Genomic DNA, 16,138 nt, shown 5'->3' with positions numbered 1-16,138 from the left:
TTCTGGTTTTTAATCTATAAATACCTTTTACTGTGTGCTCAGTTTCCACGATACAAACAACTGTAAAGTCATCAAGTATATGCCAGACAGCAGGGTTGCAGAAATCAACTCACTGGCTGGAAAATGTTATTTTATTTTTGCTCTGGAAACTATCTTTTAAAAAGACTCCCGGCAGCTCAAACAGTCTGTACTTTATTTCAAAAGTTACATGACAAAGCGTGTTACACAGAAGTCGGGAGATTTTAGTGTAAACCATGGGACAGCAATTGGATACCACTTCTCTTGGTTTTACTTTAAAGGTTGCACAACAAGCCCTTTGGTGCAAGACCACCACCCGACGCTTCTCACACCTAGTGCAGAAGGACTTTGTGTTGGCCACACCACATGCCATGATGAACACATTAAGTAGAAATAATTTCCAATGTTAAATAAAAACATGCAATAGGGACAGGTTTTCAAATGTTCTTCCACTCTTTCACTGGAAAAAAAAAGTCATTCGGTGATTAACGCATATTGCTATAAACGCAAGAGTTTATTACTATGAACTAACTGTCAGATGCACAGCAACACTACATGGCTCCATGTAACCAAGTCTGTTTTAAAAACCACATACTTACGTGTATTCACTTAGTACACAAGAAACATCAGAAAAACATTTATAATGTCTAAAAGTCTTGGAATTGTAGGTACACACTCAGGAGCAGAATTAGCACTTCCTGGCTAATGTCCCAAACCAACTAATCACWGTTGAAGCATGACTGACTTCTGAGTAAGAGAATGAATTTGATTTATAGAGTAAATAAGTGACTGACTTCAAATARTTGCACAGTTACTACACCTCAGAGGGATTCACTCTTCAAGCTGAGCTCTACWAACAGCATCTAGGAAAACAGAACAGCTTTCAAGAAACCAGTAGTTTGTGACCAAAGCAACAGAAACAAAAACATGTCATTAGTTCTTAGATAACTGACATTTCATTAGTTTTTCAAAGGAATCAAAAYGCCCTCAGTAATGGTATTCATGAGGTTGGGTCAGCCCTGTATCTTAACACCTTAAAAAGCACCCTACAAACACACGCTAAGTTAACAAAGTGATAAATACATGGGTTTTTATTTAGCCATAAATACATATATACGCATACAAACCAAAGAATCATTACTATGCAAGCAAGAGTACTAGTACTTCTGAAAAGTGATCCTAATTTATCACTGTCTCTCTTTTTATTCAGCATCCAGTAGCGCTATTATCAATAGCGCCACTTACACTAACCTAAAGAAGAGCAAACACAACCCAAATTCCATCCCCACGTACAAGCGCATGGTAGACCACCTGGAAACGCTGGGGCAAACCGGAATCAAGGCACTCTTCATTTTTACTGCACATACTTAGGACAACCACATATGCCCCAACTCCAGCAACAGCCCAACACTCACAGTGACCATYGGCTGGGACTTCCAGCCATCGGGAAGCTGGCCCAGAACGACTTCCAAGRCCTCATCCAGAAAATCTGACCAGATGTGCTATGCCAGGTGCAGCTAATGTGAAGAAAAGGAGCACTGCAGCTTCCCAATTGCACCTCAAAATATTAGCTAAACCAGGATATATCTTGGAAACGTCACCCCCCCCCCACACACAATCTTTTCCTGGATCTGTTGCTATTAACTGGACCTCTATAGTTACACTGCCAAGCTTGCCTCTTTCCATAACCTGGGCTCAGGCACTTGTTTAGATTTCTTGTTTCATCACCAGATCAAATACGAAACATTCAAATGAAAAATGTTGTAAAAAAGCATTGTAAAAACAATGTTGGACATGGAAAGTTTTGATGTCTACCATTTTTTACTTTCTAAATTTTAAAAATCTGTCCACAAACTGGAAGTCCCAGGAATGAGTCATTATCATATTACTAAATCCTATCCTGATGCTCCAGGTACATTAAAAAAATTAAGGGGCTATTTTTAGCACTTTTAGTCCCCTAAAATAGAACAGGTTTAATGCCTGAACATGATGTACTTCCTTGCCTCGAAAAAATTTAGTGTCATTATTATTTATCACTAACTTYCACTGTCACAAGCAAGACAATAAAAGCAAAAACATTTGCCTATCACTCAGAACAATAATGCAAGTTCATAATTTGCACGTGGATATCAGTTTATACCTACCAGGCTATTTTGAAACCGAGCACAGAACGTACTAGAATGAGTTACAGCCATACCTGTGATATATCTGTATACAAATTCAAATATACGTATCTTTGTGAGTACGAATGGGCTATCAATTCAAGGAGTAACCAGAGCCCCCCGACCCCGCCGTGAGCTAAATCAGCTCAGCGGGGACGCCGAAGACGTCCGGACATAGCCATGCACACAGGTGTGCACTGCAAGCCGATGCTCTCCCAGCCGTCCCAGTAAGCCCTCCGCTGCGGAATTCCTTCACACAGTTCCGTGTTCCAAAACGATCTCTCACTGAAACAAAGYCTTCTGCATCCAGTCTCTGCTAAACATCAATTTCTTTTACACAGATTGAGTAATTGCTTGATTTTGAGTTGAAGGAATTACATACCTGTTGCCCACATATGCAGGGAAAGAAAATCTATGTTTTTTACTGATAGAGCTAAAGTAAAAATGGCACAAATTTGAAATTGCATGCTTGGCACAGATGTACACAGACCTCACTGATGAAAAAGGAGTATGCTTCACCTGAGAAATCCCTGGATTTGGCTTTTAAAAAATATTTTTTACTCAGTATTTAAGTAGTCACATAATTTCCAACAGGACTTGTTCAGCCTAATAAGTGTTTCAATAGAAAAACATGAAYGGATTACTGTGCCAACCTATGTGAAAACGCACCGTCTTAAGTTAGTAAATCCACAGTTATGAAAAAAACAAGAGTARCAGGTAAATCAACAGTTAAAGCCCATCTAACTGAACTAAGCAGACACAGCAATGAAACAGCCACGCTACAAAAAACTAAGAACTGAGTATTTCTGTAAGGACGCAGGGAGCATGACATTGCCCAAGCATCATTACACACGTCAACTCAAGTCGGTGAGTCTTGTTAGGCACCAGATATAAGCAGAGGTAATTCAGCAGTGATAGGCCACATGTCTGTTCAAGCAGTGATACAACATAATATTTAGTTTCTCAGTAAATACATCCTCATTATGTTAAGAAACAGGACGTGCATTGTTTCTATCTACTATGATTAATCTTATAATAGTGACAACAGAAATAAGTTGTGATTTTTAAAAAATACAGAAGYAGCATTCCAAAATTGTTCGTTAATAAAAAAGTTGTTTAGAGGAAATAAATGCTGGATGAAGGAAATACAAAGATGAAAACACATTTTTAACTGGTTTATTAAGCAAAGGAAACACTCTTGACAACCAACTGAATTGGTATTTTTTAAAAGGAATATCCTTCAAACTTAAAGTACTTTCAGTTATTTTCCTTGAAAAGAACTCCTAATCTTTTCCTTATCACTGAATGATTAGCCCTTAAACTGAAGTAAATTAATAAAGCTAATAAGAAACAGCTACCTCATACAGGTCACTTTTATAAATTTTAGCCCAGTGGGCCCAAACAGATCACAAAACTTAGAAYACAGTTTTGTTCATTTCTGCAGTATTTGCTGCCTTTTCAGTACTACATGCATATCTACCCATACTGAGCCAGACAAGGCAAACCRTGATTTCAGATCTTATTCGGATTCCAAATCCAAGACAATTTCCCATAGGAGGTTCTGTCCTTTTATTAAAAATCATTATTCTACCTTAGGAGTTCACATATAAAATTCCAGATGAGTAAGTTTTTATAGCAATACTACTGAAGTCCTGGGGAAACAAACAAACAAAAAAAATCCTCTGCTTCCGTTTTCTTCAGGATTAGTTTCTACTGGGCACTTAGAGCCAACCAACTAACGGTAAACTGTTCCTTTCATGACCATAATTCATATTTCACCTTTTTTTAAAAAAAAAGAAAACACACCACCTTAAGATAGAAGAAAGCTGAKGCAAGTGTGAATAACATGTCTCGTTCTAAAACTGAAAGCAGCTAACGTCTCTTTGAATTTGTTTATTTTAAGRCAGATTAAGCTCCCGCCTGGCCTCACGTCTTTAATCAGTCCACGTTGCTGTGTATCATATACTTAGCTCTGGCACGTGCAGCGTGCTTTTGTCTTGATGCTGGCATGAGAAATGAATCACGGGCTGTTTCAGGTGAATGCCCAGCAGCAAGGAACGAAGGAAACTTTCTCCACCTCCCTATCCTGCCTCCACTATCCCCCTCCCGAGACTGTAATCTCCTTGTGATAAATAGTACTAGCTTGCCGCTGGAGCGGCCACAGGTCTCGCACAACAACCAGAAGTCACTGCTTACCAGGAAGTCTTCCTTGGCTTCCCTGTACCTCCTCTTCAAACCACGTACCCCAGACACCACCCAACACTGTTTCGCATCTGTCTTTGAAACACATCAAGTTCCCTAGCCTTGGCACTTGTCCGGGATGTCCAGCGGAGGGGTTTGCTCTATATAAACCTTACATAGCTTCCACTGTATCATCATTTTCCTCAAATCTTTCCAGGCTTTCTTGGCCGTCAGTGGCCTCCTCTGCAGCTGGAGAGCACCCCTTTGAGGCTCTGCCTTCAGAAAAAGAAAAGATCTGCTGGCCTATCTTAACTGCTTCTCCTCAAGATGCTGCCTGCAGCTGGGACACCGTGCAGGCTAAAGCTCTGGATACCAGTACTATCACTTCTGTTTTCAAGGCTCAGAGACGTCAAAAAAACATAGCTCTAGACCTGGGACTGATGTTCTTCTGGGTATGTGCTATATATAATCACTTTCCTCCACAGAAATCTGAGATTATCAGCTCAAAGATTCATCTCAAATGTACTAAAGCACTAAAAAAGATAGCTGGTCCCCTGATCAAAACAGTATTCATCTACAGCTGCCACGTGGCAGCGAGGGCCAGCATGGGAAGGAGAACAACGCTTGGTTTAAGCTCAAACTGAACTGACTTCCAGGGAAGGAACCTGTAAAGCTTTTTCAGCCGTTCAGGAGAACGGCTCTCTTTGACAAGCTGATGTCCATTCAGAGGTTTGCAGAGGATTGCTGCCATCCAGTGAACTCCAGACTCTAACTGAAGCACAGCCTACTATTTCCACCTCTTCTTCAGCTGATAAAATAAAGCCCAAATTCAGCAAAGTCCATAAATGCAATAAGTGACTAGCTAAATCCAAATCTTAGGTTCTGGTCAATAGCTGCTAAAAAACCTAAAGCCAAAAAACCCTACTGACAGCAAATGAAGCCCCTTACTGGGGCAAGAAACTCACCTGGAGGAAGCTGCTGTTGCTCTGCAYATTCCCATGGAAGATAGATTTATACAAGCTGAAGATATAGCACTTTTCAGATAGTATTTCAGAACTAAGTCTTTATGTTTCAATATACACCTAAATAACTTCAGATGAAGCCAAAGATGTATAGCATCTCTCCCTGCAAGTTTTCTGCACAAGTCATCATGAAGTGACAGTTTCTTCACACACCAAAATTTAAGAGACAGAATTTGTTTAAATGAGTGAATATTGTCACCATTACGTAAAATATTTTTTTTACAGAATATTTTCCCTACATAGCTCATTAACTGGCTTATCATTGTCCCACCTAGTTTCTTTTCTAATTTTCCTATTGTGCAAGCAGTTGCATAAAACTTGGCTTCAGTCCCAGAAAATAAAAGAATGCAGCAGGACTATTTATATGGAGCTCAGAAGTTCTATGAGAGCTTTATATATGACTTCATAGCTTTGAAAAATTATCCTTTAAAAGTCACAGCTTTGTTTTGCTGTTTATTTGATTTGTTACATTTTGTTCTCTTGGTGGGATCATCATCAGCTGATGGAGARACCAAACACATTTGGGTCAGTGTTGCAATCTGTATGCATGTCCTGTAACTTGTTTCCAGCAAGTTCTGAATTTTCATTTCCTCAATTGAAGTACTGACTTTTGCATAATTTCAGCACGTCAGTGATTACTATACAACATATGAATTTCTAATATTGGCAAATGGCTCCTTCAGCTGTACAAAAAAAACCCCAGAAATTCAAATACTCATATCAAATTGACAAGAAGTAGAAATTCTTAGGAAGGAGAGAACATAAAGAATGATCAATTTACTTGCAGCATCTTTTTACAAAAGCAAGCATTTCAACTCTCTGACTAGGGATTGTTTTGTTATCTTCTATATGCTGCTCAAAGCCCTAATTTTCTTTTAATCCATAACACCAGCCCTATATTTAGGAACACTCTCTCACTAGTATAGCACGCAGATTTGGACTTCCAAATACATTTCAAGTTTTGACATTTCAATGTGACAGAAAGTTCACCCTTGTCAAAGGATATCCTCTTATTATCAGAAAGAAAATGCAAGCCTCAGAAAATCATGACTTAGTACAATAGCACAATGCTACTTAAACCCCAAAATCTAAGTCATTCTTTTTTGTTTTAATTTGTGCTATATTTATTTTCACTACACTTAATAAAACATTAACCCCACGGTAACCAGAGAGGGACAAAATATATTTAATTCTTTCATGCAGTTTATGCAATCATACCTACCTTTTATGCTCCCCAAAAATCTTAAGACAATTCAGATACACTTTAATTACTGGACATATGAACAAAGTGTACTGGGGGTATAAGTTCAAAATACACCTAGTATTTTTATACTTATCAGAATCCTCACAATTCAAAAGAAAATAATATTAAACTGTATTTATACATTGTGGGAAAGTAGGCATTCCAGTATCTATAGCCATTTCACTCTAAAAGGAAACTTTGGGGACAGGTAGAGAAGCCTACAACAAATGCAGCGGTGTGCCCACCCCCAACCTGCAACTTAATCAAGTTATTGCCTTGCCTGCATCTAAAGCACTACAAATAAAAATAGCTGCCGCAACACAAACGCTTGTTTTGCTAGCTTGTCTCTAGGTCAAATGCAGATTTATAGTAGAGAGGCATGCTTTCTCCTCCCAAACGCAACTCCAGTAGGCTGCAGGCACGGGGAAGGGAGAGAAGGACAAGTACCCAGCAGAGCAGATGAGGAGCTGCTACACCAAAGAGCCCGTGGGGCTGGCTTCCTTCCGGCAAGGGAGGCCGTGCAGACACCCCCATGACGAGCTGCTACACCAAAGAGCCCGTGGGGCTGGCTTCCTTCCGGCAAGGGAGGCCGTGTAGACACCCCCGTTGCTGCTCCTCCTGGAGTTGCTCGTTAGGTGTTACTCATAATCGGGATTGATTCTGAAGATCCAATGAACCTTCCGTTACCACTGTTGTCATAAGTCAGTAACACAAACTCCAAGAAACGTCTTTGGACATTATTTACGTAAAYGGGCACAGAAAGCATCTTCAGGGGCAGGAAATCCATAGTCCAAAGCTAAGCTGTAGACACGGCAGATCTTACACATTTCTAAGGGCAAAACAGAGACCCGGGTGTTGCACTGGCACATCAAACCTGCTGGATTTACAGAGTAGCTATAAGGAATAGAAACAGTAAAGGGGAAAGTACATTCAACAATCATTTTTCATAAGCATTTCCCCACATCAGTATTTGGAGATGGGGTGATCCCTATAACCCTTGTTCCTTTCCCTGAAAGGGCAGAAAAACACACTGGAGGGCTCTTCAGAAGAGTATGGTTTGGTACAAGGAACACGCTGCCAGCAAGAATGGTTTGGTACAAGGAACACGCTGCCGGCAAGAGAGAGCTGGCTTGCGGACACCATAAGACATCCTACGGCACTTCATCTAAGCCTTTATTGTATTACTAATGCTATCTTCATGCTCTGTTCAAAAAGAGGTAAAAYCAGGTTTTTGGATGTAAAAGAAGAGAAACTACAATATGCAATGCCCTAAGGCACACTCCAGAGCCCAGCTGTAAATCAACTGAGTTTAATACACAGTATAACAGGAAAAACAAAATTTGGTCAACTTCTTGACCAGTGCAGTAGCTGGTTCTTAAGGTTAAGCAAACTGCCCTGAATTTAAATAAAAATAAATAAAAACCACAACACACACACAAACCAAGGGATATGTACACAGCAGAAAAGTAAAGAGAAAATCCCAGAGAGATTCTGGAAAAACAATTCTTTGCAGCCTCTAGTAATTCTGTCCCCATTCAACATAAGTTGAATTTAAGACTAAACCACAGAAAGCTATTAAACGTGTGGTTTTTGTTTGTTTTTTTTTAAGAAGGTCCAAACAGCTGTAATGATACCCACTGGTCTTTATAACTGCGAGATTTTGTGTTTGCTTCAAGAAATTTATGGAAATATTTCATTTGAAGAGAGGGAATACATAAAAGGAAAGAATAAACAACTCCATCTTTAGCCAGACATAATTCAAACAAATGCACACTTCCCCAAAAAATCTGCCAACATGTTTCAAGAAAGCACATTCAATTTATGAGTAACAGCCAGATGCTAAAACCCCTTAGCAAACTTTCTTAGTCTCTTAGACACTCCTTCATCCAGACTGAGTTGATAAACATAAGACTGCAGGCAGAAGAAGGTAGAGTAAAAGTTTAACATTAATGTCAAGGGAGACGGACAGRGTCATTTATAATGTAAGTCATACACCAACATACTGCAGTGAAACAAAATTTAATGATATCCTGGAAGAGATACTACAAGCCCTTTCTACCTCCCAAGTTTTTCACGCTTTAATCTTAAAATTCCAGGTTTTCCAAGGTCTTTCAAGTTAGCTTGCAATTGAGAAAATAAGTAAAACAGAGAAGAACAGAACATCTTGTTTAAATTCTGGATGAAAAGCCAAGCTAAAGGCATTTATTTTGTGGAACTAGAATAACTGCCAGAGCTCTAGGGCACTTACAACCGCAGGCACAGAGAGGATGAAGCGGTTCCACCCATCGGCTGTGCACCCGTCAAGCTTGGCACCTTGCACAAGTTTGTGGGAGTTGACTTAGCCTAAGCCCTGGGGATGGGCTCCCATCCGGGGTCCTGTAGCAACAGCTACATGAACCAGATTTGATAAGTTTGTGCTGCCACACGCTTCCCCACAACTCCGTCAACCCAAGAGCAGCCATGGCCCAAGCTGCCAATTGGAAAGTTGAGGCTTCAAGCATATAACAACAGCCTTTGGAACAAGTATCATGGCCAGCTTCTCCTCCGAGCAGGTGCTAGACAGTCCCTTTCCCTGGCCCACTTAGTCTCTGAGCATCAGATCCTGAGCGGAACAGCTTCAGGAAGAGACTGTCACAACGCAGACCAGTGAGAGCCTGTAAGATCCTTCTGGGGGTGCTTCTCCTGCTCCAGGGTAGGAGTTGATTCTTGATCCATTGCTGAAAGGGCTTTAGGTACTTAAAGTCAGCAGAGCACCGGCTCTGAATCACAAGACAACGCTAAGCCAGGTGCCTGCACACTGCTCTAACTGATCTGCTTAGGCAGCAGGCTGCCTTTTACAGACAACTTCTTATATGCTGCCACTTAGTTCAAATAAATGGAAACAGGCAGGAAAAACTGATCAGAAAACAAAGAAATTTAACCCTTAATGTTCTCTAATCCCCTGAGATGATCTCCTCTTTCCTTTATTTCCCTGGAATTTCATTCACGGTTTCTTTAATATTTACCTTAGTAAAAGGCAACACCCTTAATCCCTGTGCTGACTTTTAAAACCTCTTTGTGAACAAAAATGACCGTATGTGTTGATGTTAAATCTTTCAATGACTAAATTGTTCTTTTAATAAACTGTGATGAACTAAGCATTATATTCTTTTGAACACTTGCAGAACAAGGAGGAAGAGGCACCTACTATAGTGTAATGGATGGGAAACCAAGAAATGTTATTCCTAGCTCAGCTGTTAATCTGCTACCTGACCTTCAGCTGCTTCCTGTGATTATTTTCCACTTCTAGACATAAGAAACCTTCTTCTTTATAATAATGCAGACCTGCAAAGGCCTTCTGCTCTCATTTCTGCTGTCAACAAGATAGCAAGATTATTGTCATAGCTAGAGAACAGAAATAGCTCTCTTGCTTTTAGACATATAGCAAAAAAGTTATTTTAAATCTGTTTTTGATGATTTTTTTTTCCCCTTTCTTCCAGCAGCTGGGGCCACAGARTCCAGTGTTGCAAAAGGATGTTTACCTAAGCACAGATCATCTTCATCTTTGTCAATGAATACAGTGAGTAGACAGCAAACTATAATCTACGAAGCATCTTTAGCAGGTATGAACCTATCTTCAAAGACTAGAAAGGTCTTATCAGTAATAACAGCTTTCCATTAACAAAGTAATTCTTGCCAGTAAAGAAAGCAGCTGAGTCTCTTTCCAATAAAATTATCACTGCACTATCAAAAGCATAAAGTCTTGTTGCATTATTTATAAAGCTTTCCTTGATCCTTCATCTCCTTACACCAAGCAGAGGAATTTCAAGACATATAACTAAATGCTTGACGGAAGAAAAGTGAATGGGTGTCAGGACTTCAAGGTTCAGTGATGCTCTACCACTGATTGCAGGTAATTATGTAATTTAAACTATTTCTTACAGCCAGACTCAACTCAAAAACAAAATATTAAAAGACTTAGGTTACATCAGTTTTTGGAGCTCTTTAAATAAAAACCTCAAATAGAAGGAAAGAAAATGCAGTGGAAGCAAAACATAGAACATTTTTCTTATGGCTCCATAGATCTCCCACTCACTACTTTTGTATCAAAAGGAATGGTTTTACTAACATCCCTCTACCAAGTGATTACATAACTACTAAGCAAATTCTGAATGTATTTCAGCTCTGTCTCTCAAGCAATTGAACAGCCAGAAACATGGAGGAGAAAGAATCAGTAACCACAGTTTAGGAACCCCTCCTGTGAAGTAGAACATATACTGCCCAAGGCTGCTGACACTTTAATTTTTCCATATTTAGTCTAATTTAGTGCAAATCAAGGAGAACACACTCTTCTTCACTAACCTGCTCGTAGATCCTGATGACTGTGAGATTGTAGGAGAGAGTGATCTCTGGCCTTCCACCAGGGAATTAGATTCACTTCTTTTGCAGTCAGGAATTTCTGTTTTGGGTAGCTGGTCTGTTCCAATAGCTAAATCTGTATGTTGCTTTTGAATATCTTCTCCTTCCAAGAAGAAAGGCAGAGATTAACAAAAATGGCAAAGCAAAATATTAATGTTTAAATTTCTGCTGCCTGAAGATAGATTTTAAGAAAAACAAATTTTTTAAATATTTAAATAACATTTCCTCTTTCCCAATTTGCTTGCTTCCCAAAACTCTCAAAGGGTTTGATTTCTTTTCCTGCCACAGCAAAACAACCAACCAACCCCACCACTCCACAACCCAGCCACTGCCACAGAAACACTCCYTTGCTCCATTTCAAGCACAGACAGGGAGAGAAATAAAGGGTAAGGACATTTATCACCATTCAGAAGATGTGACTATACTTCAAAAATTAGCAAACACTTATGTGACAGCTCTGTTCTCTGGTTCTTGATACCAGCTCACTTTATCCATAGGATAAGACCGCTTGATAGCTTGAAAGTTTTACAGATCAAGTTAAGAGACTTGTTTTCAATAGGGGAAACATTACGATTTATTTCCTAACGCATCTAGCAAAGATAAAATATCAATCTGGCAGATTTTTATTTCTTTTTAATAGGAAAAATAATTTCTAGACAATATGTACACACAAATTGTAAAGCCATTCTATTATTTCACCTTTTAAGAGATGAATGGTTCTCCCAGAAGATGACCCCCTACCTTGCCACAGAGACAGAAAATATAGACTAGAAAGTATTGTATGGAAAGATAAATTGCTTTTACACCCACTCCACAAATCTTTCCAAGTGAAAGTTATTTAACTAGAAAGTTGCAACGAATATTAAAACCATGCTGAGACTCAACTCACTGATAATCCTTATTATGGCAGTTCACACAAGTCTTCTGTGCATCCTCATGAGCCAAACTATATTCCCCTACTCAAACCCCTTCAACTCGTCTGCCTCTGCAGAAACGATTTCGACAGAGATAGTCAAACAGCGTCGTAGCTCCAGTGTGGAGGGGCTTTGCACACGTGGAATTCAGCCAGGGTTTGCCCTCTCCCTTCCCCAAAACGTGTAATTAAGTATCAGGAGCAAATTTTTGTCAGCAGTAAACACACAGCACATTACAGCGAGTCAGTTGTCCAGCTAGCGTAACACATCACAGCTCTCCTGAAATCACCAGACTGAAAAGAACAAAGACCATGTGCAATAATGCAGCCAAAAACAGATGCATCAAAAATATTTATCAAATTCTTACGGTGCTTCCCCTTGGACAAAGCAAAACCCTATGTTTAAAAATTATAAGAATATATAACAGCAGGAACATCAGAAATTTGAAGATGCAAAGCGAGGCCACATAAGGCAGTAAGGGATAGTCACCTTCAAAGCATCATCAAAAACAGAGCGAGATTTTGAGAGCGATTTAAATTAAATCAACTAGTACTGCAGTAGGAGGCAATGGGAGATAAGTAAGGTTTAAAAATGTGTTTTAATTCTGTACTATTCCACTATCTACTTCTATGAGAAACCAAATAAAGTAGTAAGGAATGCATATAAGGCTATTTCTCTTCTCAGGAGCGATGCTTTCAAATGGCAAGTCAGACCACTGTTCTTTTTCTTCCTTGCAACTATTCTACTTTCCAGTTTAGTAAAAGACTAATTGCTGTTAATAAAAAAAACCTGAGGAAATAAGCTTTAGGCATTTGTTCCCTCCACTCATAAATCTTCTTGGTTATTTGCTTTTTTTTTTTTTTTAAACAGTTACCAAATAGACAATCAGGTGCAGCTGTTTGGCATAAAACTAGAAACTGAAATTTCAGAGATTATGGGAAGCTCAGTGTACAAAAAGTGTAATGAATATTTTGCAAGTCTGTCAGAAGTTGTGATCGCTCGTACCAGGCGTAACCAAAATCCCTTCTTGAATCAGATGAGATGGTATAGTCTACATAAGTCAACAAGATACGGAGTGATACACCTGATACAAATAATGATGGCTTTTTATTTTCCATTTGAGCACTCTCTTGGAAAAGCTATGTTGCTTCACTTCAGCTTCTCAAAGTCTGCAGTTCAGCATATGAAGGGAAAGGCTACATAGAAGAGACAAGCCCAATAATTCACAGTAGCCAATCTCTCCACAGAGCACCACTAGAAATTAATATTTCAAAGTCTATGATCCCATTAATTAATAATCTATTGCTTCTACCTCCACTATAGAAGAGGGACATCACTGCAAATTAAGTCAAACAAGATAAACTCTGTCCTTGAGACTCCTTAGTTTTTACCATTCACATGGAAAGGATTATCCATTGCACCGAGGTCTGCATGAAATGATAAGGATAAAGTTCATATTATTATATTGGTATTTTCATTTATTTTTATTCTTGAGAGCTCGGCTAAAGGGAACAGCTCCGGAGACAACCACAAGCCAAAGATTAAGGAGGGATTTGTGAGAGCTGATGCAAACTAAACTCCCATATTTTCCCAAGAACACAGACAATAGCATATCCAAATCAGGTCAATGAAATTCTCTCCGAAATTCAGTATCCTTCGTACATTATAACTCCACAAATATTAGGCTGAGGAATGCTTTTCTACACCACACACTCAAAGATRAATGCACGTTGCCACAACAACCAATAGCATAAAACAAACGAGAGTGGACAAGCCTATAGGGAACGAATCAGTGGCACACGGGGTTTTTTATTTGAGGCTGTGGGCAGTGAGGATAACAAACATTTGCTGGATTTTGTTCCCAGCTCATAAAGCATATCTGCCTAACTGAACATGCAAGTTGTGCATTTTCACTTTTCACTGTGTTGAAAGATACAAACACAAAATGAACTGAATTAAAAACAGCAGTGGCATCATACTGTATAAACATTCTAAAGGAAACTGAAAAGTTTTATTCCTTTAGTCTCAGGACAAATACATACTTGTCCCAGTCCACACAAATACTTTTGCAGATCCCAGTACACTGACCCCCTATCACGTTTATGACACAGGAAAGCTGGAACTAGCAGGCAATAATCATTATCACTTTCCCTTCAAAGATGCAGATTGTCACATGCCTGCTCTCAGGGATTTTGTTAGATTTGGATGAGAACCTATGATACCATTTCAACCAGCTAATTAAAATATACACCAGAAGTAAAGCAGATCTATACATTCCCATTAAAACCAGACAAATCACATACTTATTTTATGTTGTGCTTATATATCATGTTAAATCAACGTCAATCTGTTTAGGGTCTGTGATTTTTATGGATTTTTCCCTTAAAGACTATGGTAAAAGAATGACAGGAGGAAAGAATGTTTCTTGGGGATATCCACTTATTAGTGCACAGGGATAGGTGGATTACATTAAACAACATTACTAACCTGTGTCTGTTGGCAGTTTTTCAGCAGTGGCTTCTTCCCTGTTTTGAGCGCTTTCCGTTTTCCTCTTACCGCTTTTCTTCCACCGATTATTTACTTGATCCACTAAAAACTGAAATTCATTTCTGTGTTTGTTCCCTGAAACATAACAGTGCATTATTGTACAAAAACCAAAGTGATCAATGTCACAGGACTCCTAAAAGTATATGAATTTAAAATATTTGTTACAGGAAAAAAAAATAAAATAAAATAAAAGGCTTATCACTGCAATTTGCTAAGTGTTCTACTAAACACCCCAATGCGAGTCTATGCTTTTACAGACTAACCCAGGAGTCAAGAACACTTGCACAGATGGAAACTTAACTTTTGCACAGCATCTAGCACAATCAAATTGCCAATTAGCATATTTTAAAGATTCACCACACAGTAAACACCATGGAGGAAAAATACAGGCCTGCACTGATGGTACCTGTCTGAATCAGGATGTAGTGCACACAGCTTACTGGCACGATTAGCAATAAGAGCGAATTTTTCACTTCTGTGCCACTCATCCAAATCCAAATGGGCAAATAACTTACGAAAACTCATCAGCTTTGGATTGCCAGAGGCTTGTGTAAGCGATACTAGCAATTTCAAAGCGTTTTGCAGAGGAAAGGTAAGTGCATGTTCCCGATGCCAAGCTACTCAGCCGTACCCTAGTGCAACCGGGGGGGTGGGGGAAGCGGCTACGGAAACCGGCTCATCTCTCCTGCCCTCGCAGACAGGCTTTTCCAGTGGAAAAGGGCAGAAAATAATTGCAGGTGACCTTGAACTGACTTGCTATCTTTTCACACAGTCAAAGAACACACTGCCAACAGCTGCTCTCAAAGCGTTCGAAATACCCCCTGGACCAGCCAACACACTGAACTACCTGTAGAACTGCTTTTTATAATAAAAGAAAATTATCACTAGGAAAATTAAAACAACGGATTTTCAGCCTAAATACACAAACGATAACTTCATAGTAACATTTCAACACCATCTTCCCTTACCAGCCCACAGACCCGACAGACTTGCTGCTCTGGTTGACAGTAAGGGCCCCCAGTTAACTGCAGCGGTATCCTACAATTCCACATTTACCAATTTAACTTTCTATACCACATTTCTCCTTTAGGGCTTTGGAAATTATAGCAATGGCAGGACTGCAACAGAGCACTTCACAAAAGTGACAATCTCAGCAGACTGTTCCCTTCCGCTATCCTATTTTCTGAATAAAACCATGACTGTAGGGACACACTCCATTAAGTTTTACAAAGAATAACTGCGAAGATTCCTTTGATCTGTGAATGAAGACAAAAAAGTTACCCAAGACTAGCAAATAAAGGGAATTTTACAGGGAAGCAAGACTGCTCAGTGCTTCACGGTGAAACATTTGATCAACCTTCAAAATCAGGTGCCTTTGAAGTAGGATGCAGGACAGTTTTCCAATGCCAAAATCTGCTGTTCAGTGCTAAGAAATGGAAAGAGCTGTGTATTCCTCATAGGAGGGAGAATTCAACAAGCGTACAACTTTAAGTTACAGTACACACACACGGATATATATAATGCACATACTTGGAGAACTGTAATACACACCAGCTGTTCGGACATATCCGTATTTTATATAGCAAGACCTTCTTAAGTTAATCCATGTGTGTGGGGGGGGGGGGAACAAACACACACACACAGGCCTCAGCG

The 16,138-nt window shown here is 39.4% G+C and overlaps 1 protein-coding gene across 6 annotated transcripts in view; it reads right to left on the bottom strand.

Moving 5' to 3' along the window:
- The window catches only part of RAD18 (RAD18, E3 ubiquitin protein ligase), a 70,954-nt gene that overhangs the window by 20,570 nt on the left and 34,246 nt on the right, over positions 1–16,138 (bottom strand). For 3 of the 6 annotated variants that reach the window (XM_026074903.1, XM_026074905.1, XM_026074902.1), the window contains 2 exons: positions 14,426–14,560; positions 10,968–11,127 (listed from right to left, as the gene is read on the bottom strand). In XM_026074903.1, the coding sequence (XP_025930688.1) occupies positions 10,968–11,127; positions 14,426–14,560 (295 nt within the window). Of the gene's footprint in view, positions 1–5,090; positions 7,456–10,967; positions 11,128–14,425; positions 14,561–16,138 lie in introns of those variants that run through there. The other 3 variants (XM_026074908.1, XM_026074907.1, XM_026074906.1) reach the window with 2 other exon arrangements.

Source organism: Apteryx rowi, unplaced genomic scaffold (assembly GCF_003343035.1).
Source record: "Apteryx rowi isolate R43461 unplaced genomic scaffold, aptRow1 scaffold_4, whole genome shotgun sequence".
In the NCBI taxonomy this organism is placed as follows: domain Eukaryota; kingdom Metazoa; phylum Chordata; class Aves; order Apterygiformes; family Apterygidae; genus Apteryx; species Apteryx rowi.
The sequence above is the reverse complement of the archived record's forward strand: the minus strand, read 5'-3'. Positions and strand labels throughout refer to the sequence as shown.